Genomic DNA, 24,674 nt, shown 5'->3' on the forward strand with positions numbered 1-24,674 from the left:
TCCTTCTCCTTCTTCTTCTCCAGACAGCAGCTGGGAGCCACAGCTCAGAAGCCAAGCACATGCTTTGGATAGTCACAGGTTCAATCCCATTAAGAGACGCTGCCTCTCCAGTGGATCAGTGCTCAGACTCCGAATGTGAACGCTTTGTCTTTCTCGGCCCTAAGCCCCACCCTCTGGTATCTCATGCGTAATCCTATTGCCACCAATTTCACTCCCGTGGATTGGGAGTTGCGGGAAAGGGCCGGTCCCTGAATTCCCCCGTTTGCTGCTTCCCATCCTAGGCTCTCTGGGGCTTTGCAAGCTTTCTGCCTCTCAAGTACACTTTTCCTTCGCCTGACTTTGAGCCAGTTTGGTGTAGTGGTTTAAGTGCGTGGGCTTTCATCTGGGAGAACTGGATTTGCTTCCCCACCTACAGCTTCTGGAATGGCTTTGGGTCAGCCATAGCTCTGGCAGGAGTTGTCCTTGAAAGGGCAGCTGCTGGGAGAGCCCTCTCAGCCCCACCCACCTCACAGGGTGTCTCTTGTGGGGGGAGAAGATATAGGAGATTGTAAGCCGCTCTGAGCCTCTAATTAAAAGAGTAGGGCGGGATATCAATCTGCAGTCTTCTTCTTCTTCGTCTCCTTCTTCTCACACCCTCTGTGCAGTTTTTCACTCAGCAAATGATAATGGCCACTTCCCTCACAAGAACTGCCCTGGTTTTTCAAAGGCCTGCTGCCTCAAGAGTTCAGAGTCCTTGTTGTGACTCTCCTCTGACGTCACAGTGGTTTGGCCAGGGATTGTTATGATGGTGATAATAACAGGGCTCTAGAGACACCTGCTAAGTCTGCAATTGTAGGGAATGCGAGCCGCCCTTTTCTCCCTTTGGCTCCCTCACCTTCAACACCACAACTTTCCCGCTATTTCTGTCAGCTGTCCTGTTCGCGACCTGGTAATTCCTGGAGCCCTCCACCTCCTTGCTCCCTCTCGCTCTCTGAAGCCCCGCCGCCTAGCCAGCCAGCTTGGAGAAGGCATTTCTCTCCTTTAATATCACAACCCCGAGTCAAACCAGCTGGTGGCTAGGAGAATGCATTTAAAGTTGTTTTATTTCCACCTCTCCCTCCCCTCCCATTTGCCTTCCTTCCGGCTCTCAAACATCTGACATTCGCGTCTTGCAGCTCGTAAACATCTGACGTTTATTCTACGCGGCTCTTACGTTAAGCAAGTTGAGTCACCCCTGGCCTGGTAGCACCTTTAAGACCAACAAAATGTTACTGCGGCATAAGCTTTCGAGAAAGCTTATGCTACAATAAAATGTGTCAGTTTTAAAGGGGCTACTGGACTTTTTACTTGGTTTATTAGAATGCCAGTTTCACAGTCAGGGTACCTATGTAGGACCCAGAAACACACAGGGGAGGGGGGAAAACAACCAAACGATAGGGCACCCTGTAGTGTCATGGATAACCTGTGTGTTTTAATAAGCAACACATCAGGCGTACCGTTTGCTGAAACCTGGCCTGCCTCAAAGCCAAATGTACCCTTTCTGTACCCTTTTGTGCACACACACCGAAGGGGTACAATGTGTTCAAAGCAGGAGTCTTTCTCATTTGCTAGAAAAAGTGTGAGGGGGTCATCCCTTTTCCGACAGCCCTGCTAATGAGGGATGGTGGGGAACTAAATATAAAAACTAGGGTCACCCAAGTCTTCAAAGCAAGGTCAGGTATTCCGATAGATCTGATCTCAGTCACTACAGCAAGAAAAACGACCGTGCCATAAAAAAAAAAGAAATATTTACTTTTTAAAATCTGTTTCTATTATTCATATGCATATCTATTTGTTAAAAAGTAACAATTTCAAATATAATAGAGATGATACCAAAGTCCATAGCGAACAGACTCACAAATGGGCAGAACTCTACTTTAGACACCTAACGACTTACAGGAATTGGACTCCACACGTGAATATCTGAAAGATATGAAATTATGACACTGAGCAACTGTGGAGACAATGGGTAAAGCGGAGTTCTGCCCATCTTTGAGACTGTTTGCTGTAGACTTTGGCACCATCTCTATTATATTTGAAACGGTTACTTTTGTACACATCGATATGCATGGGAATAATAAAAACAGATGAAAAATTTTGTAAACATTTCTTTATTTTGTACGACACAGTCGTTTTCCTTGCCGCGTTTGTCACTGGGTTGCCGCTTGTTTTGCTGCTTGATCCCAATCACTAGAGAAACTTTTCGCCTCTCTAGATTTCAATATTTGTCGTTATTCAGTTGCACAGTCAAGTCCGACTCTTTGCGACCCCATGGACCAAGTCACGCCAGGCCCTCCTGTCTTCCACCATCCTCCGAAGTCTGCTCAAATTCGTGCTTGTTACATCAGTAACGCTGTCCAGCCATCTCGTCTTTTGCCGTCCCCTTCTTCTTTTGCCTTCTGTCTTTCCCAGCATCAGGGTCTTCTCCAGGGAGTGCTCCCTTCTCATTTTTGGTAGCCAAAGGATTTGAGCTTCAGCTTCAGCATCTGACTTTCCAAGGAATAGTCAGAGTCGATTTCCCTTAGGACTGAGTGATTGGATCTTCTTGCAGTGCGATGGACTGTCAAAAGTCTTCAAATATGCCCAACTAGAAAACACTAGCACAGATCGGGAGTATGGTCACCAGCCTGCTTCTCAGGCCTCTAACGGTTCGAGCACAAACGCCAAAAGAGGAGGGGAACTTTTAAAGTCCCTTGCTTAATTTTTTAAGCAGAACAAGCCCGTGCTTCTCTAGGAAGGCCCCTTCCTGACCCCCCCCCCCACTTCTGTAAACAGTCGGCCGCTCCTCCTCTCCTGGCAAAGGCTTGGTGTCCCCCCACCCCCGGCCTGGAGGGGGGGTTGCGCTGCCAGCCATCTGAACATCTGGGAAGTTGGGAGGCGACCAACACAAGGTGTCTCCACACTCGCAACAGCTGGGTTTTGTGTGTGTGTTTTTAAAGGACCTTCAAATCAACTGCCCTCCAAAACCAACAGCAAAAGCAAATGACCTACAAAGAGCTCGGCGGTTGCACAGGAGAGTCACTCGAAGTTATAAATAGTTCCCAAAGATAAAAAGGCCTTTCAGTTTTGTTCTCAAAATACTCCACGAGAGAAGCAGAGAAGGCACTTAGCCGTTCAAGGGTGAGACGACAGGGCTCTGAGTGGCTTCAGGAGGAAGCCTGGCTCCATTGATCATTCTAAGTGCGAGAGACCGGATTGTCAGTATCGGGGTGGGGGCGAAGGCACTCTGTGCATGCTAAGAGGTACTCGGACAACACATTCTTTCCTATGTGTTTCTTTAATGGCATTATAAGTACTTTTTGATCTGGTTACTTTCATTTTATTCATTTATTTATTGTATTTATATCCCGCCCTCCCCGCCGAAGCAGGCTTTATGATTTATGTACTTCTCTTCTTTGTACTTCATTATGTCTTTTTTCCTTTCTACTTCCTCTCAATATTATTGTATCGGAGCCTTAAAGGCAGGGCACGGCCCGTACAGGCACGGGAGAATTTTGCACCTCATGCATTGATTTATTTACATTCAGAAGATAGAAGAAGATGAAGATATTGGATTTATATCCCGCCCTCCACTCCGAAGAGTCTCAGAGCGGCTCACAAACTCCTTTCCCTTCCTCCCCCACAACAGACACCCTGTGAGGTAGATGAAGATATTGGATTTATATCCCACCCTCCATTCCGAAGAGTCTCAGAGTGGCTCACAACCTCCTTTCCCTTCCTCCCCCACAACAGACACCCTCTGAGGTAGATGAAGATATTGGATTTATATCCCGCCCTCCATTCCGAAGAGTCTCAGAGCGGCTCACAACCTCCTTTCCCTTCCTCCCCCACAACAGACACCCTGTGAGGTAGATGAAGATATTGGATTTATATCCCGCCCTCCACTCCGAAGAGTCTCAGAGCGGCTCACAACCTCCTTTCCCTTCCTCCCCCACAACAGACACCCTGTGAGGTAGATGAAGATATTGGATTTATATCCCGCCCTCCACCTTTCCTTCAACCTCCCTCTTCCCCAGCTATTTATTTGCTTTCTTTCTACCTTTCTTTCCATTTTCCCTTCCTGTCTTGCAGCTCTCAAACATCTGAATTCATGATGTCTGGTGGCTCTCAAACATCTGATGTTTTATTCTATATGGCTCTTGTGTTAAGCAAGTTTGGCCACCCCTAGCTTAGAATATAATTCTCCTGTCCTCCCTTTTCTCACAATATCCCTGTCGGAAAGGCCAGAGCAAGAGTCCGTGATGGGCCAAAGGTTACCCAGCAAGCTTCCAGGGCAGAAGCAGGGATTCAGACCTGGGTTACCCATGGACTTAGTCCACCACTCTATCTACTACCACCCTGGCTCTAGATCAGAGGTGTCAAATTCGTTTGTTTTGAGGGCCAGATCTGACATAAATGAGGTCTTGTTGGGCCAGGCCATGTGTGTACCTATTTAAGATGAGGTAGCGGAGATATAAACTTTGTAAAGAACGCAGACACACACAATTAAAGATTTCTTTTTTAAAAAAAAAACCCTTAAAATAAAACACGCTTAAAACATTAGCGCTTGTTGGTCTTAAAGGTGCTTTCTTTGTATTTCTCCCATGGGATCCAGGGAACTGGGCAAAGGAAGCTCTGGCTCTTTCCTTCCTTCTCCAGGAGGCAGAGGAGCCTCAACCAACGGAGAAAATCGAGGCTTTGCTCTGTAGCTCCTGTGCGATTGAGCATCTCAGCAAAGCAAGCCGAGATGCAGAAGGAAGCGAGTGGGGGGGGGGGGAAGGAAGCAGACAAGATCCAGTTGCACTGGGCCCGATTCAGTCCCTGGGCCGCAGGTTTGACACCCCTGCTCTAGATGGAGAGGGGAGGATTTGAAAAAACGAGGGCAACAGTTGTTTTATTGTGATGCCACAAAATCAGCCAGTTAGGCATCTTTTAAAGACAACCACACGTAGTGTAACCAGAGCGCACTTTGACAGATGTTGGCAGAGGATAATGCTTCCTACATCTCTCAAAGTGGGCTCCGGCCCACTAAAGATCAAGCTGCGAGAGATCCAGTGGTTCTTTCAGCCGCCAAAAGGATTCCTTTTGAAACATACACCGCTGGTAGGAAGAGGACCAGGCGGGGAAGAAGCAAGAGCCGCCCCCTTCCCCCGGCGCACGCCGCCATCCCGACAAAACCATACAGAAATCCTCCGTTACGCAAACGCATTTACCAACAGCCAAGCTAGACGTTACGCACCAGGGGAAAATAACAAATTGCCCTAAAAGCACACGCCCCAAGACTCAAGTTGTGAAAAAGAACAGCTATCACTGATTTTTTTTTTATCAATCACCTGTGCAAGCAGCAGTCGTTTCCGACTCTGGGGTGACGTCGCATCATGACGTTTTCGCGGCAGACTTTTGACGGGGTGGTTTGCCATTGCCTCCCCCAGTCATCTACGCTTCCCCCCCCCCCCCAGCAAGCCGAGGACTCCTTTTACCGACCTCGGAAGGATGGAAGGCTGAGTCAACCTGGAGCCAGCTACCTGAACCCAGCTTCCGCCGAGATTGAACTCAGGTCGTGAGCAGAGTTTAGGACTGCAGTACTGCAGCTTTATCACTCTGAACCACAGGGCTGAAAGAGCAGGATAAATCAAGCCCGGAGGCATGTACAGAGTATCCTTACCATTACAGCTGAAGTCTACACTTCAGGTACAGTCAGTGCAAAGGGATTAAAGACCATGGAAGGGAGAGGCAGATCTTCCAGGCAGACAGCAGACACTGAGGTTCTTGTTTTTAAAAGGTTAACGTCCCCTCCCTCAATGCATGCTGCTTGTTAAACCATCACGGGTAACAGAAACGCTAAACAAAACTCAGGGAGTCACAGTGGGTGGTAGTTCTCCTGACGGTGTGTGTTCTCATCACATGCTCATGCCCCACACGTAGAGTCACACAGGCCAGGCCAAAGAGGAAGCATTACACACACAGGAAAGGCAGAATTGTAACACAAACTCGCATTCGACAGACTAATCTTTATCCTCTCCCCCAAATTATAGAAGAGTTACAAAAATGCAGCTCCCCTCCCCCCGCTCCATTCCAAAGAATATCGATTGTGTACATTTCGTAAATGGATAACACAAACGAGCCCAGAATAAAGCAACGTAATTTTTTTCTTTAGGCGTGTGGATGTCTCGTGGCTCTCAAACATCTGACGTTTATTCTATATGGCGCTCACGTTAAGCAAGTTTGGATGGTTAAGCATGTGGATGACGGTGGAGAGCTCTTTCAGTTCCAGAGGCAAAACGACACACCTACCTACAAGAGGCTCCCACGGGAACATAACAGAAGCCGCAATAGATCAGGCCAATGGCCCATCCAGTCCAACACTCTGTGTCACATAAGAACATAAGAGAAGCCACGTAGGATCAGGCCAATGGCCCATCCAGACCAACACTCTGTGTCACATAAGAACATAAGAGAAGCCATGTTGGATCAGGCCAATGGCCCATCCAGTCCAACAATCTGTGTCACATAAGAACATAAGAGAAGCCATGTAGGATCAGGCCAATGGCCCATCCAGTCCAACACTCTGTGTCACACAGTGGCCCAAACCCAGGGGCCAACAGGAGGTCCACCAGCAGGGCCAGAACCCCAGAAGCCCTCCCACTGCTGCACCCCCAAGCACCAAGAACACAGAGCATCACAGCCCCAGACGTAAGAACATAAGAGAAGCCATGTTGGATCTAGGCTAACGGCCCACCAGAGCAGCTGCCACTTCCTGCTGCAGTGAATACTTCTATGTTCCTTCCTAGACCCCACAGGCCACATAACCCACTCCAGGACAGTCCCTATCCCAGCAGACCCCAGATGGGTTCCCGGTTCCCCCTCTTTGGGGTGTGAAACTGCTTCAAGGGCCAGGCACCCCCAAGGCCCGGGAGGGGCAACGGAAGAATTTCAAGGCAAAAGCTTCAGATGTGGGAGTTCAGGGCAGGAAAGCCCATCCCCTCCCTTACAAGATCCACATGCAACGCGCACCCGCTTTCCAAGCTGCTAATGCAACCCCTGGACAGGCTCCCCAACATACATGCAACTCCCCACCGCCCTCAAGCACCCCACCCCCAAGTGCTTGCACTGCCCACTGGAAGCAAACACGCTTTGATCCCCCCCCCCCCATAGATCCAAGCGGGCAGCCCTCTTGGGCTGAAACAGCTGCACAAAGCAGGAGTCAAGGGGCACCTTTAAGACCAACCAAGTTTCATCGAGCGCGTCAGCTTCCGTGTGCTCTCTAAGCACGCTTCAACAGACGAGGAGGCAGTGTGCTTAAGAGCGCACGAAAGCGTACGTGCCAAATAAAAACCGGTTGGTCTGAAACGTGCCCCTTGACTCCTGCTTTGTTCAACCTCCCTCTCTCTGTCTCCCTTGCTTGAGATCAGACTGACCGCCTCCCCCCAAGCCGCACTAGGGCAGACTCCCCCTGCTCAAAAACAACAACCCGTCCTGTCTTTTGCTCTTTCCAGCTCCCCCCACCCCGTGCAGAATCCACCTCCTTTCTTTTCCTATATGGGGGTGGGGGTGAAATCCCATTTCCTGTATTTCTCTTCCCCCCCCCCCAATCACCTTCCGTAAGAGCCATGCACGGCACGAGGGCTCCGTTTGACAAGCCCCCCCCCCTCCCCAAGGGAGCGAGGACAGAAGGCGAGAGGGGGATAATAATAAAAGGGGAGGGTCAGGCGTGCAGGATCGGCGGGGAAAGGCGTGCAGGGACCGGGGGCGGGGAGAGACAGGGGCACATGCATGCGGGAAGGGGGGGGGCTGTCTGCACTGCGCCCCCCCCCCCCGGTGCATTTCTCGCTCCCTCCTTGCATCGACCCCGCTCCGCCGTGCATCCCCGGCCCTTCCCCGTCTGGCGCCTTGCCTGGGTCTTGTCAAACTGCTCCCGCTCCGCCTCCAGGCTGTGGCCGCTCCTGCGGCTCAGCACCCGGGCCGGCACGTTCTTGATGGTGTTCATGGCGCCCCCGCGGCACGGACAATCCGAGAAGCTCCGAGTCCCGATCCCACCCGGGCTACTGCTGCCGTCGCTCCGGATTCCGCTCCGCTTGTCGCTTCTCCGCCAGCAACAGCAGCAGCAGCAGCAGCACCGGCGGCGCGCCGACCAGGCTCAGCGGGAGGGAAAGGCGCGCCAGGGCGCCCCCGGCGGGCGTCGAGGGGAACTGCGGCTCCTCCTCTTTCTCTCCCCCCCCCCCAGACGCGGCAGCCACTCACCAGCCGCGGGAGGCGCCCCGCCCCCTCGCCGAGCGGCCAATCGCCGCGGCCCTGCCCGCCCCCTCCCATCCACGCGCCCTCCCTCCCGGCCCATTGATGGCTGGCTGGATGGAAAAGGGCTCGGGAGGGAGATTCTCTGCTTGCAAACGGGATCCAGCTGCCTCCCCTGGGGCGCTGGGAGGCATTCCCGGCTGGGCCAGGCTAGCAGGATGGGGGCTTCCCTGCAGTTCATTCTGCAGCAAGAAGGCAGAAGGGGAAGTGGCCAAGGGATTTGGCTGCGTGGCACCGTTCAGGACCAGTCATTTCATTTCTCCAAACAGGTGGTTTTTGGGGGGGAGGAGGGAATCTGTAGAAACGGTGAAATTGCCAAATAGATCCAAGTGGGCAGCTGTGTTGGTCTGAAGCAATAGAAAAAAGCAGCAGACAAGCGGCAACTTTAAGACCAACTAATTTTTCTTCAGAATGGAAGCTTTTGTATGCTCTAGTCCAGGGTTTCCCAAACTTCTTTTCCCCGTGGCTCGGTTATTTTTACACACCTCCTTCATGGCCTACTAAAATTTGGGGGTGGAGCCAGGAGACTTTGGGGGTGGAGCTGGGAGACAGGAATTGTGTCACAGAGACAGGGGAAGGAAGGAAGGAAAAAAGAGCTCAGGCTTTGCAGCCTGTGTCAGTCTTCAAGGCTAGTTTTTCTCTGCACAACACAGAGATGGGGGAAGGAAGGAAGCATGGCAGAGCTCATGCTTTGCTGGGAGCGGGGCTTGCTTTGGCTTTTCTTGTAACCCGGTATTGAGGCTTCCGTGGCCCAGTGCCAGGTCGTGACCCTGCAAATGGGAAACACTGGTCTAGTCTAAGCAGACTTCATCAGACAAAATTGGAATGGCAAGCAGAAGTTCTTAATAGAAGTGGGCAGTGAGCTGGTATGTAGGCTCATGGGAATGTTTTTAGCAGATTAAAAGAATCACAAATTGGGGGTCTGTGTTTGTTAGTTAATGTTGTTGAAAAAATATTGGAGGGTGATAAAAAGCCGATTGATGCGGTAAGTCAGGTGTGAAGTGCCATAAATCTGGGTAACATTCTGGCTTTGTTAGTTTTGGGTTTAAATAGAGGGCACAGTTACTCAGGAGGTTATAACATCATTATAGTTTGCCATTAGAAAAAAAGGAACACATTAAAATACAGTGGAGGATGGGTTAGTGTATGTAATAAGATAAACAGCCAATATCCTGTATTTGAGTATGTCAATACAACCCTCCCATTCTGATATACTATTCTAAAAGAGAAATACATATTAATTAGCTATTAGAAAAACAGGGCATATTAAAATATAGTGGCAGGTGGGTTAGAATATGTAATGAGATAAACAGCCCATATCCCTTATTTGAGTATGTCAATACCAAAAAAAAAATGATTCTGATGCACTGCTCTAAAAGAGAAATACATTGGAATACTGTGGATGGATAGCTATACTCAGTGAGAACTGGTTTAGCATAGGTATGTAAAACCAATATCCCTGTTCAGTCCTGGGGAGGTGTTTGTTCCAAATTTCATAATAATTTGTAATTCAGCAATTTCTCTCTCCATGCCGTTATTGAAGTTCCTTTGCAGTAAAAAAAGCTACTTTACTGTTGCCATGAATGCTTAACTCAGGGGGTGTCGAACCCATTTGTCATGACGGCCGGAGACCTTCCCAAGCCTGGCCATGTGTGTCATAAAATGTAAGGCCAGGTAGCGGCAGGGCCAAGCAGGCACTGGCCTATGGGCTCCCACACCTTTAGGGGCTCCGGGCCAACTCCCCCCACCCCCGTTTCCCTCCATTTGCAGCCCTCCCCGCCTGCACACACAGCCGGCAACTGAGCCACTCTTTGCCTGACTTGTCCGATGCAGCTGCTGCTGGCGTAGTCGCCAAGTTTGCCTCTCTCTGCCTCTCCCCCATAGCTTTGTCAAAGGGGCTTTTGAAAAGGTACCTGCAGGCTGCAGCGGGGAGCTGCGTGCGGCAGGGTGGGCATTCCAACTCTGAGACAGTTTGCAAGGGGCCCTCCAAGCTTTCGACTGCCTAGGGGCCTCCACAGGCTTTAATGCGGCACTGGGCAGCGGAGGTGTAAACTTTATAAAGGACACAGGCAAACACAATTGAAATAAAACATGCTGAAAACATTAGCACTCGTTGGTCTTAAAGGTGCTTGCTTTGTGTCTCTCCCGTGCGATCCAGCCCCCGTGCCGCCCTCCTCTGTACATTTTCCAGCTCTGCAATGCCCCTTTTGAGATATGGTGACCTTCCAAGGCTCCGCCCCCCCAAATCTCCAGCTTTTCCCAACGCAGAGCTGGGAACTCACACCTTCTGTGTGTGTACCTACCAACTGAATACCCAACTGATGCTTCAAAACAAGGGTTCTCGATAAACCTGTCTGTTGTCAAGGGGTCATAACCTTTTGGTCTTTCTGCTTTCTGAACACTCCCACCATCACATCCGTGTTAACTAGACAAAACCCACAGAGTTTCATAGACCAACTTTTCACTATCCCCTTTTCCTTAAAAAACAAAACACACACACAGCACACACCCCTTTTGAATATGCAAAGATATGCAAGCACCAGTCATTTCCGACTCTGGGGTGACGTCACATCACATTTTCAAGGCAGACTTTTTACAGGGTGGTTTGCCATTGCCTTCCCCAGTCATCTACACTTTCCTCCCAGCAAGCTGGGGACTCATTTTGCTGACCTCAGAAGGATGGAAGGCTGAGTCAACCTCGAGCTGGCTACCTGAAAACCCAGCTTCCGCCGGGGATAGAACTCAGGTCGTGAGCAGAGAGCTCAGACTGCAGTACTGCAGCTTTACCACTCTGTGCCACGGGGCTGCTCTAAAGGTCAAGGTAGTCCCCTGTGCAAGCACCAGTCGTTTCCGACTCTGGGGTGACGTTGCTTTCACGACGTTTTCACAGCAGACTTTTTACAGGGTGGTTTGCCACTGCCTTCCCCAGTCAGCTACACTTCCCCCCCAGCAAGCTGGGGACTCGTTTTGCTGACCTCAGAAGGATGCAAGGCTGAGTATGTACCCACCCCGAAGTGCTTGGAGCAGATAGCACAGTGGGGCCATGGAGGGACAGGGGCTGGAATGCAAAAAAAAAAAAAAAAAGGGAGGCAAATCATCTTTTAAAGCAATAATAGTATAATGCAGGGGTGGCCAACAGTAGCTCTTCAGCCATTGGCCAAGCTGGCTGGGGCTGATGGAAGTTGTAGACCAAAAACATCTGGAGAGCCACTGTTCCCCACCCCTGGTATAATGCTTTGATGAGGATGGATTTAAATGTCACAAAACACTGACTATTATGCCCAGCAGGATATATCTAGCTGGGCGGCTGTGTTGGTCTGAAGCAGTAAAGTTCTGAGTCCAGTGGCACCTTTAAGATAAACAAAAGTTTCATTCAAGGTGTGAGCTTTCATTCAAGGTGTGAGCCTTCCTCCCCCACAACAGACACCCTGTGAGGTGGGTGGGGCTGAGAGGACTCTCCCAGCAGCTGCCCTTTCAAGGACAACCTCTGCCAGAGCTATGGCTGACCCAAGGCCATGCTAGCAGGTGCAAGTGGTGGAGTGGGGAATCAAACCCGGTTCTCCCAGATAAGAGTCCACTCACTTAACCACTACACCAAACTGGCTCTGAAGAAACTGAAGAAGGGATCTATTGAACTCACAAGCTTGCTTTCTGCTACATGGTTTTTTAGCGCTAATGCACTCACTACTCCATTTTGGTTTTGATTTTTGCCTTTGTATTTAATTGCTCAGCATGCCACTTCAGTACATTTACTGGAGAAACCCATTTCATATAATGGGATCAATTCCCGAGCGTGCATAAAGATCCCACCCTACAGTGTTCCCTCTAAGCTGAGTTAGTGTGAGCTAGCTCACAGATTTTTAGACTCCAGCTCACACATTTTTGTCTTTGCTCAGGAAGGATGACTCCAGAGCACACTCATTGATGCAGTAGCCAAATCACTCGCTCGCTGCTTTAATGCCAGGAGCTCACAAAGTAGAATTTTTGCTCACAAGACTCCGCAGCTTAGAGGGAACACCGCCACCCTATCATAGAAACATCCCTTTTTGAAGAGTCGTAATGGGCAGGAGAAACGGGGCAGATAAGAATAAGAAAACTGAGGCTCATTCTGTGTGAGGAAAGGCTGAAGCATGTGGGCCTTTGCAGATTAGATCCCTTCTCCTCCTGTGGCTGTCTTTCGCCAACGGGGGGGGAAAAACTTGTTTTGTTTGGCACATCCCCAGTAACTGTCATTGGCCTTCCTCCCTGGTGCTGCTGTTATGTGTGTTTATACGTTTTTAATTGAATTATTTTATATATATACTCTATTTTAAAGGGAGATAGATCAAGCCAGAGAGTTGTGTTAGCCTGTCTGTAGCAGCAGAATAGAACAAGAGTCCAGGAGCACCTTCAAGACCAGGGGTGGTCAAACTGTGGCTCGGGAGCCACATGTGGCTCTTTCACATATATTTTGTGGCTCTTGAAGCCCCCCACCCCACCCCATTGCCTGGGTGGAGAAAGCATTTGTCTTTTGAAATAATTCTCCAAGCCAAGCCAGCCAGCAGCTTGGAGAATGCATTTAAGGTTAAAGCTGCTTTCTTTCCAGCTCTTTCTCCCTCCTCCCATCTAAGATATTGGATTTATATCCCGCCCTCCACTCCGAAGACTCTCAGAGTGGCTCACAATCTCCTTTCCCTCCCTCCCCCACAACAGACACCCTGTGAGGTAGATGAAGATATTGGATTTATATCCCGCCCTCCACTCCAAAGAGTCTCAGAGCGGCTCACAATCTCCTTTCCCTTCCTCCCCCACAACAGACACCCTGTGAGGTAGATGAAGATATTGGATTTATATCCCGCCCTCCACTCCAAAGAGTCTCAGAGCAGCTCACAATCTCCTTTACCTTCCCTCCCCCACAACAGACACCCTGTGAGGTAGATGAAGATATTGGGTTTATATCCCGCCCTCCACCCCGAGTAGTCTCAGAGCGGCTCACAATCTCCTTTACCTTCCTCCCCCACAGCAGACACCCTGTGAGGTAGATGAAGATATTGGATTTATATCCCGCCCTCCACTCCAAAGACTCTCAGAGCGGCTCACAATCTCCTTTCCCTCCCTCCCCCACAACAGACACCCTGTGAGGTAGATGAAGATATTGGATTTATATCCCGCCCTCCACTCCAAAGAGTCTCAGAGCGGCTCACAATCTCCTTTCCCTTCCTCCCCCACAACAGACACCCTGTGAGGTAGATGAAGATATTGGATTTATATCCCGCCCTCCACTCCAAAGAGTCTCAGAGCGGCTCACAATCTCCTTTACCTTCCTCCCCCACAGCAGACACCCTGTGAGGTAGATGAAGATATTGGATTTATATCCCGCCCTCCACTCCAAAGAGTCTCAGAGCGGCTCACAATCTCCTTTACCTTCCCTCCCCCACAACAGACACCCTGTGAGGTAGATGAAGATATTGGATTTATATCCCGCCCTTCACTCCGAAGAGTCTCAGAGCGGCTCACAATCTCCTTTACCTTCCTCCCCCACAGCAGACACCCTGTGAGGTAGATGAAGATATTGGATTTATATCCCGCCCTCCACTCCAAAGAGTCTCAGAGCGGCTCACAATCTCCTTTACCTTCCCTCCCCCACAACAGACACCCTGTGAGGTAGATGAAGATATTGGATTTATATCCCGCCCTCCACTCCGAAGAGTCTCAGAGCGGCTCACAATCTCCTTTACCTTCCTCCCCCACAGCAGACACCCTGTGAGGTGGGTGAGGCTGAGAGGGCTCTCCCAGCAGCTGCCCTTTCAAGGACAACCTCTGCCAGAGCTATGGCTGACCCAAGGCCATGCTAGCAGGTGCAAGTGGAGGAGTGGGGAATCAAACCCGGTTCTCCCAGATAAGAGTCCGCACACTTAACCACTACACCAAACCGGCTCTATTTGCCTTCCTTCCTTCCCTCCCTCAAACATCTGACATTTATTCTATGAGGCTCTTAGTTTAAACAGCTCTGTTCAAGGCTAACAAAATTGGTGGCAGGGGATGAGCTTTTGGGGGCCACTGCTCACTTCTTCAGAGACCCACTGGAAGGACAGTGGTTGATTCCTTTCACCATCCCTTCGCCTCCTGCAACTGTTCCTGTTTGGTACTGATCCCCCTCCTTCCTTCGCAGGTGATCTCCTTTTGAGAAACAATTTCACCTCATTAATTATGTAACACAACATTTATAGCACCAAAGTGGAGAGGAAATGGAAGCAGAACCGGCGCTTTTGTTTGTCCTCCGTTCCCGGCAGCGTCTGCTTTCCCCCCACCGATCGGCCGTCTACGCCTATATTTATTCCTTTAACGCATTTGGTAAGGTTGCAAGTTGTGATTTTAATCAGACGCCCGTCACCGATGGGCGTTTTAATTCCAGAGCAAAAATATGTGCTCCTGATTAGCATTCCCCACCGAAATTCTACGCTGTCGAGAGTTCGACCCGATAAGTCTTGCGTAACTCACAGGCTTGCGCATGCAAGCCTTTCTGTTTGAGAGCAGACATCGGGTCTAGGAGGCCAGAGGGCAGAGAGTCAGGGAATGCATTATTATCCCACAAGCCGGTTCCGGCAGGTTCCCACTGGCGTGACTCCAGAATTGCCCAAGTGACTACTTGGATGCGGCCGGATCTGAATCCTCATGGGCTGTTAGGAAGCTTTAAGAGGAGTGTTCCGAACTGCTGTTGGGATTTGTGAGCAATTGACGTGGGGATCTTAAATGCATCTCCGTTTATTGAGTGAACATCCCAGCCTGGTTTCTAAACTAAAAGAGTTTCACTGGCTGCTCCCTTCACTCTTCTCTCTTGCTCATTCGATTTCCACCTTTATTCTGAGAAAGATCACAGCCTTTATCGCCAGTGATCTGTTCAATTATTCTTGCTCCGCCTTTTCATTTAAAAAAAAAAAAACTGGAAACACAACAGGGCTTTAAAGCCCTACAAAAACAAATATTGACTTTTCCCCTAAACTAGTTTGCTCAGAAGGAAGCTCCAGTGAGTTCAATGGAACTGGGCCTGATGCAACCTTGGGTCTCAGCAAACAAGACTTTGTTTTTCTTAACAAAGAGAGGTTGTTTTATTTAGAGAAACGCATTTTAAAACATGTTTACACAGATCACTGGGATCTTCTTCCAAGCAAACAGGTTTAGGTTCAAGTGCAAATATTTACTCAGCTCTGAGGACCCAAGGTGGGTTGCAAAAGAGCTGGGACATACACGTGGGTTTTGTCCTTTGAGGGCTTCAGTATCACATATCAACCACCTAAGACAGAAATCTGCAGCCTGCACCTTTCCCTCTTATAACTCTGCAAGGAAAAGAGCCAAAGACTTAAAAAAAAGAAAAGAAAGAAAACTGGGAACTAGCTGTTGCAATGTTATCACACTATATAACAATCTGCCAATTGCCAGCTTTTTAAAAGCCATCCTATGGGGCAGAGGGAACTAGAAGGAATAGGCGCGAATGTGGGCAACATCTTAGTATCTACACAGAGTTCCACGTTTGGAAAAGATCATACTAAATCAGGTTTGGGACAAATTGCAGCCAGGAGGGCTGGATGGGACAGAGAAGGACAAACAAAGAGTAACGTCATGTAGATGCTCTGGAAAACAGCCGAGGCAGAGCAAAACATCCACATGGAAATGGCCCTGGGCAAAGCGATTTCTCCAAAAGTTTCAAAACTGTTGCATGATAAAGTTTTGTGAGCCTTGTGACAGGTGGAAAAAAAATGGGCTTGGAATCTAATTCGTTTGTGAAAACAGACACCAAAGGAGGAGCGCCCCTGACTTGCCTCCAAGTTGGCTGGGCTAATGTTTCAGATGTGAAATAACTTGCATACACTGAAGCTGGTCCAGGAGTAAATCACTAATGTTTTTGGCAAAGTTTGGCATGAACACACCCTCAGGTACAGCCAATGAAAGAAGACAAAAGAGTCGACTCTAGTAGCACCTTAGAGACCAAGAAGATTTCCATGGTGAGAAACAAGGACAATCTCTGCCATTCTTGAGAGCCAAAGTTCCCTTCATTGGGAGATTTCCAGGGTCTTAACTTTTTGTGGGTTAAAACTCCCTTCGAAATCTTCTTGACCTTCAACGTGCTACTGGAGCCAAATCTCGCTCTTCTATTGCAGGCTTTCTCTTTGCCCGCTCTGATCTTTAATCCTGGCCCAGTCCTGTCCCCAAACTGATTTTCTACACTAGAAGAAGTGCAGATTTATATCCCGCCCTTCTCCCTGAATCAAAGACTCAGAGCAGCTTACAATCTCCTATGTCTTCTCCCCCCACAACAGACACCCTGTGAGGTGGGTGGGGCTGAGAGGGCTCTCACAGCAGCTGCCCTTTCAAGGACAATCTCTGCCAGAGCTATGACTGACCCAAGGCCATACCAGCAGGTGCAAGTGGAGGAGTGGGGAATCAAACCTGGTTCTCCCAGATAAGAGAGCTATGGCTGACCCAAGGTCATTCCAGGAGCTGCAAGTGGAGAGTGGGGAATAAAACCCGGTTCTCCCAGATAAGAGAGCTATGGCTGACCCAAGGCCATTCCAGCAGGTGCAAGTGGAGGAGTGGGGAATCAAACCCGGTTCTCCCAGATAAGAGAGCTATGGCTGACCCAAGGCCATTCCAGCAGGTGCAAGTGGAGGAGTGGGGAATCAAATCCGGTTCTCCCAGATAAGAGAGCTCTGGCTGACCCAAGGCCATACCAGCAGGTTCAAGTGGAGGAGTGGGGAATCAAACCCGGTTCTCCCAGATAAGAGAGCTATGGCTGACCCAAGGCCATACCAGCAGGTGCAAGTGGAGGAGTTGGGAATCAAACCCGGTTCTCCCAGATAAGAGAGCTATGGCTGACCCAAGGCCATACCAGCAGGTTCAAGTGGAGGAGTGGGGAATCAAATCCGGTTCTCCCACATAAGAGTCCGTGCACTTAACCACTACACCAAACTGGCTCTCGTAGAATCATAGAATCATAAACTCGTAGAGTGAGGCTTCTATTATTCCATGGTACAGGTGTAGAATTTCAGTTTGGGGACAGGGCTGAACCAGGATTAAAGGTCTAGTGCAGAATTGGCCTTTCTTTGAAGACTGGCGACTTTACCCAAAGCTGGACAGCTCAGCCGATCCCCATAAGAGAAAAGGTTTGACCGTGAACCATCTTCCCTCTCCCAGACAGTCTCCGATCTTTGCTAATTGCCACTCCCTGCCTTTGATCTTTAACCACTGTCAATGTTTTGCTACAGAAAGGACTGTTGGCTTGATAAAAATAGGGGGAGGGGGGGGGAGAAAAAGTGCCCTGTTCTGCCTTGTCTCTTGACCCTCTAATTAAAAACAAGGCAGGGAGTGGGGAAAGCCCACGCACCCCAGCTAATGGCAGGCAGAAATTAAATGGAAGCTTTGTTGTCCTTTAATAATAGTCAAGTGTGTGTCCACAAGGCAGGCAGCCCTACCCGTTTTGTTAGGTTTCACCCTTGTTCTTAGCTGGCTGAAACAAGTAGGAAGGAGAGGGGGGGCACTCACACACACACACAAAGACACACACTCCAAAAGTGGTGTGGACTGCTGCACTTACAATACTGGAAGGGTGGAGAGAAACAAAAGCAGGAAGCGGTGAACAGTTCTTGCTTCTAGGCCCCATTTGGGAATCTGAATCACGACGGAGCATGTAGAGGGGATCTCTGTTCTTGCCTGGCCTCAGCTCCCACTAAGGTTGCCAAGTCTGGGTTGGAAAACACCTGCAGACTTTGGGAGAGGGCGGGGTTTGTGGAGGGGAGGGGCCTCCGCATGGTACAATGCTGTAGAGCCCACCCTTCAAAGCAGACATTTTCTCCTGGGGAGCTGATCTCTGCCAGCTGGAGATCAGTTGGAGAAAATGGGTGATCACCAGGCCCCACCTGGAGGCTGGCAACCCTGTCTTCCACCCAAGGCGCTGCGTTATGTTGGAAACTGCTGGGCTCGCCATGCTAAACTGGGGGATGGAGGAGACATCTTGGCTACATGAACCTCAAATGAGCAGCTCCAAAGCAGCCTATGGAAAACAGTTCCTTCACAGGCAAGCCTTTTGAATCATGAGAACATAAGAGCAGCCCTGTTCAATCAGACTAGCAGAGCATCTAGTTCAGCATCCTGTCTCAAACTGTGGCCAACCAGTTTCTGTGGAGGGCCAACTACAGGGCACAGAAGCCAAGGGCTCTCCCTAATATTCTCTCCTGGCACTGGGATTCAGAGGTTGACCGCCTCTAATTGTGGAGGTTCTCTTTTGTCACCATGACTAGTAGCCGCTAACAAACCTTTCCAGCCAGTTTGGTGTTGAGAGTCAGCTTGGTGTAGTGGTTAAGTGTGCGGACTCTTATCTGGGAGAAAAACAGGTTACTCACCTGTAATTGATGATCTTCGAGTGGTCATCTGTGCAGTCACACACATGGGTTTTCCTATCAGGACGAACCCTACCTCGGAGATTTTAAATAGCTAGCCTAGGCGTTATTTTTGGCGCGCACTCCCTCCCGCTCTGGGGAGCAGGCATCCACTGCGCATGCCTGTAGCGCGAGGGAGGCGCCCAACCCACTCAGTTTCTTTCCCCGCCGCTGACATAATAGGAGCGCGGATATATAAGACAAGTAGCCAGCAGCGGGGACGGCTGGGCGGGCGTGTGTGACTGCACAGATGACCACTCGAAGATCATCAATTACAGGTGAGTAACCTGTTTATCTTCTTCGTGGTCTCTGTGCAGTCCCACACATGGGTGACTGATAAGCTGATCTGCAAGGCGGTGGGTGCTGGCACTAGAGTTGGAGGAAAAAATAGTGCAAAGGTTAGTGCAACATAGGCAGCACATTATAGGCTATAAGGTAAGTAACTACTCACCAAGCCCGGACCAGCTTCTTAGTCAAAGATGGAGCGAAGAACTGCCTGTCCAAAGGATGCATCCCGCCTAGCACGAACGTCCAAAGCGTAGTGCGTGGCGAAGGTCGAGGAGGAAGACCAAGCGGCAGCAGCGCAAATGTCCTCCATGGATACACCCCTGGCAAGGGCAGATGACGTTGACAAAGCTCTTGTAGAATGAGCTCTTATGGCAGATGGAACTGGTTGCTTCGCGAGCTTGTAGCACAGCTCTATAGCAGCAACCAACCACTTTGATAGTCTCTGCGTAGATATCTTTTTTCCCTTATGACGGCGGCCGTAGGCCACGAAAAGTCTGGAGTCTGTGCGGAACGATGCAGTTCGATCTATATAGTAGGCGAGTGCTCTTCTCACGTCTAGACAGTGTAGAGCTTCTTGGCCCTTATCCGTAGGCCGTTGGAAAAAGGCAGGTAAGGTAGTGGTTCTATGCAGATGGAATGCGGAGACCACCTTCGGTAAGAAAGCGGGATCTGGCCGTAACACCACCTTATCATGGTGAAACATGGTGTAAGGCGAGTCCGCTCTGAACGCGCAGAGATCACTTGCTCTTTTAGCAGAGGTGAGTGCAACTAAAAGAGCCGTTTTCCATGAGAGGAGGTGAAGTGGTATCGTAGCCATAGGTTCAAAAGGCGGTTTTACTAGTTGGCTAAGCACTAGTGACAAACTCCAGCTAGGATACATTTGCCGTAGTGGTGGGTGCAAATGTAAGATTCCCTTTAAGAAGGATTTCGCAGCAGGGTGTGAGAAAACAGTTCGACCCTGTACATGCGGGTGAAAAGCTGAGATTGCTGCCAGGTGCACCTTCAGAGAGGAGTACGTAAGGCCCTTTTCTGACAAATGCAGTGTATATGCTAAGATTTGAGGCATGGAAGCCGAGGAGGGTCTGAAATTATGCTTGGTAGCGTAGATGGAAAACCTTTTCCATTTCATGGAATATGACTTCCTTGTTGACGGTTTCCTTGCATTAAGGAGAACGTGTCTTACTCCTTCAGGAAAGTCTGAGAACATATCCTCCAGGCCGTCAGGCGAAGTCTGTTCGGGTCGTGGTGCAGAACCCTGCCGTTCTGTTGGGACAGGAGGTTGTGTGCCAGAGGGAAGTGATGGTAAGTGCTTTCTGACAGGAGGAGAAGGGTTGTGAACCATGGCTGACGTGGCCACCATGGCGTCACGAGAATGCAATCTGTGTTGTCCAGTTGAATTTTCTGTATGCACCGTGTTATTAACGGAAAGGGAGGGAAGAGGAAGTGTAGTGGACCGGTCCACGTCTGTATGAAGGCATCCCCTGCAGACTGTTGTGAGGGCGGACCTCTCATAAAAAAGATCGCACACTGTGCATTGTCTGGTGCAGCAAACGCATCTATTGACGGAGTTCCGAATTTCCGGAATACTGGCAGAAGGTATGACCGGTGGAGTGACCACTCGTGGTCGTTGATGGAATATCTGCTCAGTCTGTCCGCTTGAACATTCTGTATGCCAGGAAGATGTACCGCAGTGAGGTGGATCTGATGGGCAATACTCCAATGCCACAGGTGCATTGCTCTTTTGCAAAGGCGGGTGGATGCTGTCCCTCCTTGCCTGTTTATATAAAAAACCGTCGCCACATTGTCTGAGGCGATCTGTACGTGTAGGCCTTGAAGAGATGGAAGGAACGATTTTAACGCTCTGTGAACAGCTAGAAGCTCTAAGCAATTGATGTGGAGCGACTGTTCGTACGGTGTCCATTGCCCCTGGACCGTGAGTACGTCGAGATGAGCTCCCCAGCCCCATCTCGAGGCGTCTGTTGTAACCACTGCTGATGGACTTGGCCGTAAAAAGGGCATTCCCGCAAGCAGGTGAGCTCGAACTGTCCACCATTCGAGCGAAGGGAGGATGTGGCTCGGAACAGTGAGGACCGTTCCTTGAGATTGGTGTTGGGGTCGAAACGCGCGGACGAACCAGATTTGTAGGGTTCGCATGCGTAGTCTTGCGTGTGTCAGAACTGCCGTTGTGGCTGCCATAAGTCCTAACATGCGCTGAATGTTGAAGGCCGCTTGTTTGGGTTGTTGCATTATTTGTGTGGCCAGCGTCTGAATGGAGGATATCCTGTCCACAGGAAGATACGCCTTGTGGTCCGTGGTGCACAAACGAGCCCCAATAAACTGAATGTCTTGAGTTGGGGTAAGGTGTGACTTTTGATGATTGACCTGGAGGCCCAGGTTTGCTAGGAGCGCAAGTGTGATGGAAATGTCCTTCATCAACTGTGTCCTTGAAGCTCCCACAAGGAGCCAATCGTCTATGTATGGGTAGGTTGCAACGCCGCGTTGCCTGAGGTACGCTGCAATAACCGCCATACATTTTGTGATTGTCCGTGGTGCCGTGGAAAGTCCGAAGGGCAGAGCTCGGAACTGGTAGTGGTTGTTGCCAACGGCGAAACGCAGAAACTTCCTGTGGCATTGGTGTATTGTCAGGTGGAAGTATGCGTCCTGTAAATCTACCAGTGCCATCCAGGAGTTTCTGGGGATTAATGGCAGAATCGATTGTAAGGTGATCATTCTGAATTTTCTGTGGCGGATGAATTTGTTTAGGGCTCTTAGATCCAGAATCGGGCGCTGTCCCCCATCCCTTTTCGGGACTAGAAAGTACCTGGAATAAAAACCTGTCCGATGATACTGGACTGGGACAGGCTCTATAGCCGCTTTGGCTGTTAAGGTGTCTATTTCTTCCTGAAGGGAAGGTGATGGGGGAGTGGAAACAAAATGATGTCTTTTTGGTGGTGCTTGGAACTCTATGGAGTAGCCCCTCAAAATAATGTTCAGAACCCATTTGTCTGTGGTTATTTGTTGCCAATTGTCGAGAAATGGAAGAAGCCTGGAGACGTGCTGAAGTGGTAGAGGTAGAAAGTCAAAGAGACTGCTTCGATGAAGATGCAGCCTTTTTAGGTGGTTGTGGTCTCTGCTGTCTCTGGTTAAAGGATTGCTTTGGAGGAGGAGCTTTACGTTTCCAGTATTCAGATTGTCGAGGGGATCTGGAACGTTTGAAGGGGGTTGGTTTCCATGATCTGGGCTTATAGCTCTGTTGTTGTTGCTGCTGTTGGGCTACCCCCAATCTTTTCGCTCGTTTGCGGCTGTCGTCCACGGTGGACAGTATATCGTCCGTTGTGGCATTAAAGAGACCTTGGCCATCGAAGGGAAGGTCTTCTATCTTGAATTTTAGATCAGGCTGCAACGAAGAGGATCGAAGCCAAGCATGTCGTCTTAGGGCAATGGAGGCGGCCATCGCCTTGGAAGTGCACCCCACAGAGTGACGGATGGTGTTTATCTGTTGCTTTGAAATCCTGTTGAGCTCCTGAAGTAGCTTGCAGGCTTGTTTCTGGGAGGGCTCAGGCAGGGCAGAGACTAGCGTATTCAGTTGGGAGGAGATATTGTGGGAATACGCGGCGAAGTATGCTAGGTAATTGTTGATCTTGGCAGTTGCCGTCGAGATTGAATACATTTTCCTTCCAAGAGTATCTAACTTCCTGCCTTCCTTCTCAGGGGGTACCGGGTGGCGGGTCTGTTTGGTTTTAGAAGATGAATGCACTATCAGAGAATTCGGTGCTGGATGGCTAAATAAAAATTTCGAATCCGGTGCTTGGATCCTATAAAGGGATTCGATTCGTTTTGAAGTCGGGGGAATGGAGGCTGGGTTGTCCCAAGCTTCTTTGATGGCTTCTAGGTGTACCGGCAGCATCGGCAGAAAGGAACCCGCAGGTAAATCTGAGTGCACCAGGTCGTGTACCACGTCTGTCACCTTGGGTGCATCCGAAGTAAGAGTTACGTTAAGTGCAGAGGCCATATTGGCAATCAAGTCCAGGTATGTCTTTGCCCCTTCGGAAGGTGACAAATCCGCGGGCTTGGCGATATCTGAAGCAGGGGACCCAGGGGACATGGACTGTATCGAATCCGATGATTGAGCTTCGGATTCAGCATCAGAGTCAGGTTCGGGTTCAGGTAGGTCCGGTCTGGTTGGAGTCGTGCTTTTGGGTTCCACTGGAATCGCACCCCTAGGTTTAGAAGTCGAAGTGGAAGGAATCGGAGACGGCTGTCTCGGTGGTTGCTTGCTCCGTTGGACAGGAGTCGCTTCCTTGGATGGGTTCATGTGATAATCGGTTCGGTACCGAGAATGATGGTATCCGCAGCATGCATGGGATTCGATGGAAGGAGACCTTGAAGCATAATGGCGTCGCCTCGGGGACATGGATGGGGACCGAGATCTCGGGTTGTAGCGATGGCGGTCCCTCCCTCTACTAGGGGATCTCTCCGGGAAACGCGCATGATGGTACCTATATCTCTCCATGCTGGGAGACCTGGCTGGGAACCGATGCGCATCGAAGTACCTGTAAGCATCATGTTTGTACTGGATGGGATTCGACATATCGCGGAACGATCTAGGATTGATGTGGTGTCGAGTCCACTGTTGCGGGTCTCGAATCGGCTCCAGCGCAGGGTCTAGCATGGATCCATGCGGGGAAGGGGATCGGGACGGAATGGGAATAACTTCTTCCGTCTGCTGGTGCGGCGACTCCGTAGCCGGGGTGGTCACTTCCTGGGTGTCGGATCCGGGAGTGGAAGGCTCGCATTGCGTCTCAGGCTCATTCTGTTGTTCGGAGGATTTTCTCGAGTCCTTCGGAATCTTCGGGTCCTTCGGGTCTGTCGGTTTCCGCGGAGCCTTCGGATCGGACGGTTTTCTCGAATCCTTCTGGCCCTTCGGGTCGGAATGCTTATGTTTCTTAGTGTGCTTCCCGCCCTTTGGTTTAGTCGCCGCGGCCGTTTGTTCTGACGTTCTCGCGCCGTCGCCGGCTTTCGCGGCATCGCCGGACTTATGCTTGCTGGGAGCAATGGCCACTGAAGCTGCCGACCTTGCGCCGTCCCCTTGGGGAGTCAGTAGGGGAGGCGACTTACTTGCTGACGAAGATTGCGACATATCAGGCTGGAGCACAGACTCCATTAAGTGGCTTCTGAGTCTAGCGGCTCTGTTTTTTCGCGCCTGTTTGCAAAATTGAAGGCAGTGCGCACAGGCGTCCACTTTATGGGATTCTCCCAAACAGAACAAGCAAAGCGAATGCCCGTCCGATGTAGGGATTTTCGCCCTACAGCGCGAGCACCTTTTGAAAGTTATTTTACTGTCCCTTCCTTCCATACGCCCGGGGGGGGGGGGTGGGGGTGGGGGAAGGGAGGTCTGAGGAAAAAGCGGGGAAGATATTTATCTAAATCTTTTTTTTTTTTTTTTTTTTTTTGAAGATAAGAATATGAAGAAATAGCGAAGGATGAAATAAGAGGAAACTTGAGGAAAACGAAGGCTAGATATCTGAGGTAAGTGAGGAGCGCAACGAGGTAGGACTATCCCGGGCGGCGGTTGGAAAGAAACTGAGTGGGTTGGGCGCCTCCCTCGCGCTACAGGCATGCGCAGTGGATGCCTGCTCCCCAGAGCGGGAGGGAGTGCGCGCCAAAAATAACGCCTAGGCTAGC

At 50.1% G+C, this 24,674-nt stretch overlaps 1 protein-coding gene across 1 annotated transcript in view; it reads right to left on the reverse strand.

The window, feature by feature from the left end:
* CCDC62 (coiled-coil domain containing 62) overlaps positions 1-7,984 on the reverse strand; it is a 35,948-nt gene extending 27,964 nt beyond the window's left edge. The window contains exon 1 of the mRNA XM_060249164.1: positions 7,892-7,984. Coding sequence (XP_060105147.1) covers positions 7,892-7,984 — 93 coding nt within the window. The remainder of the gene's footprint in view (positions 1-7,891) is intronic.
* Positions 7,985-24,674: the final 16,690 nt, after the last annotated feature.

Source organism: Heteronotia binoei, chromosome 11, assembly GCF_032191835.1.
Source record: "Heteronotia binoei isolate CCM8104 ecotype False Entrance Well chromosome 11, APGP_CSIRO_Hbin_v1, whole genome shotgun sequence".
NCBI lineage: Eukaryota > Metazoa > Chordata > Lepidosauria > Squamata > Gekkonidae > Heteronotia > Heteronotia binoei.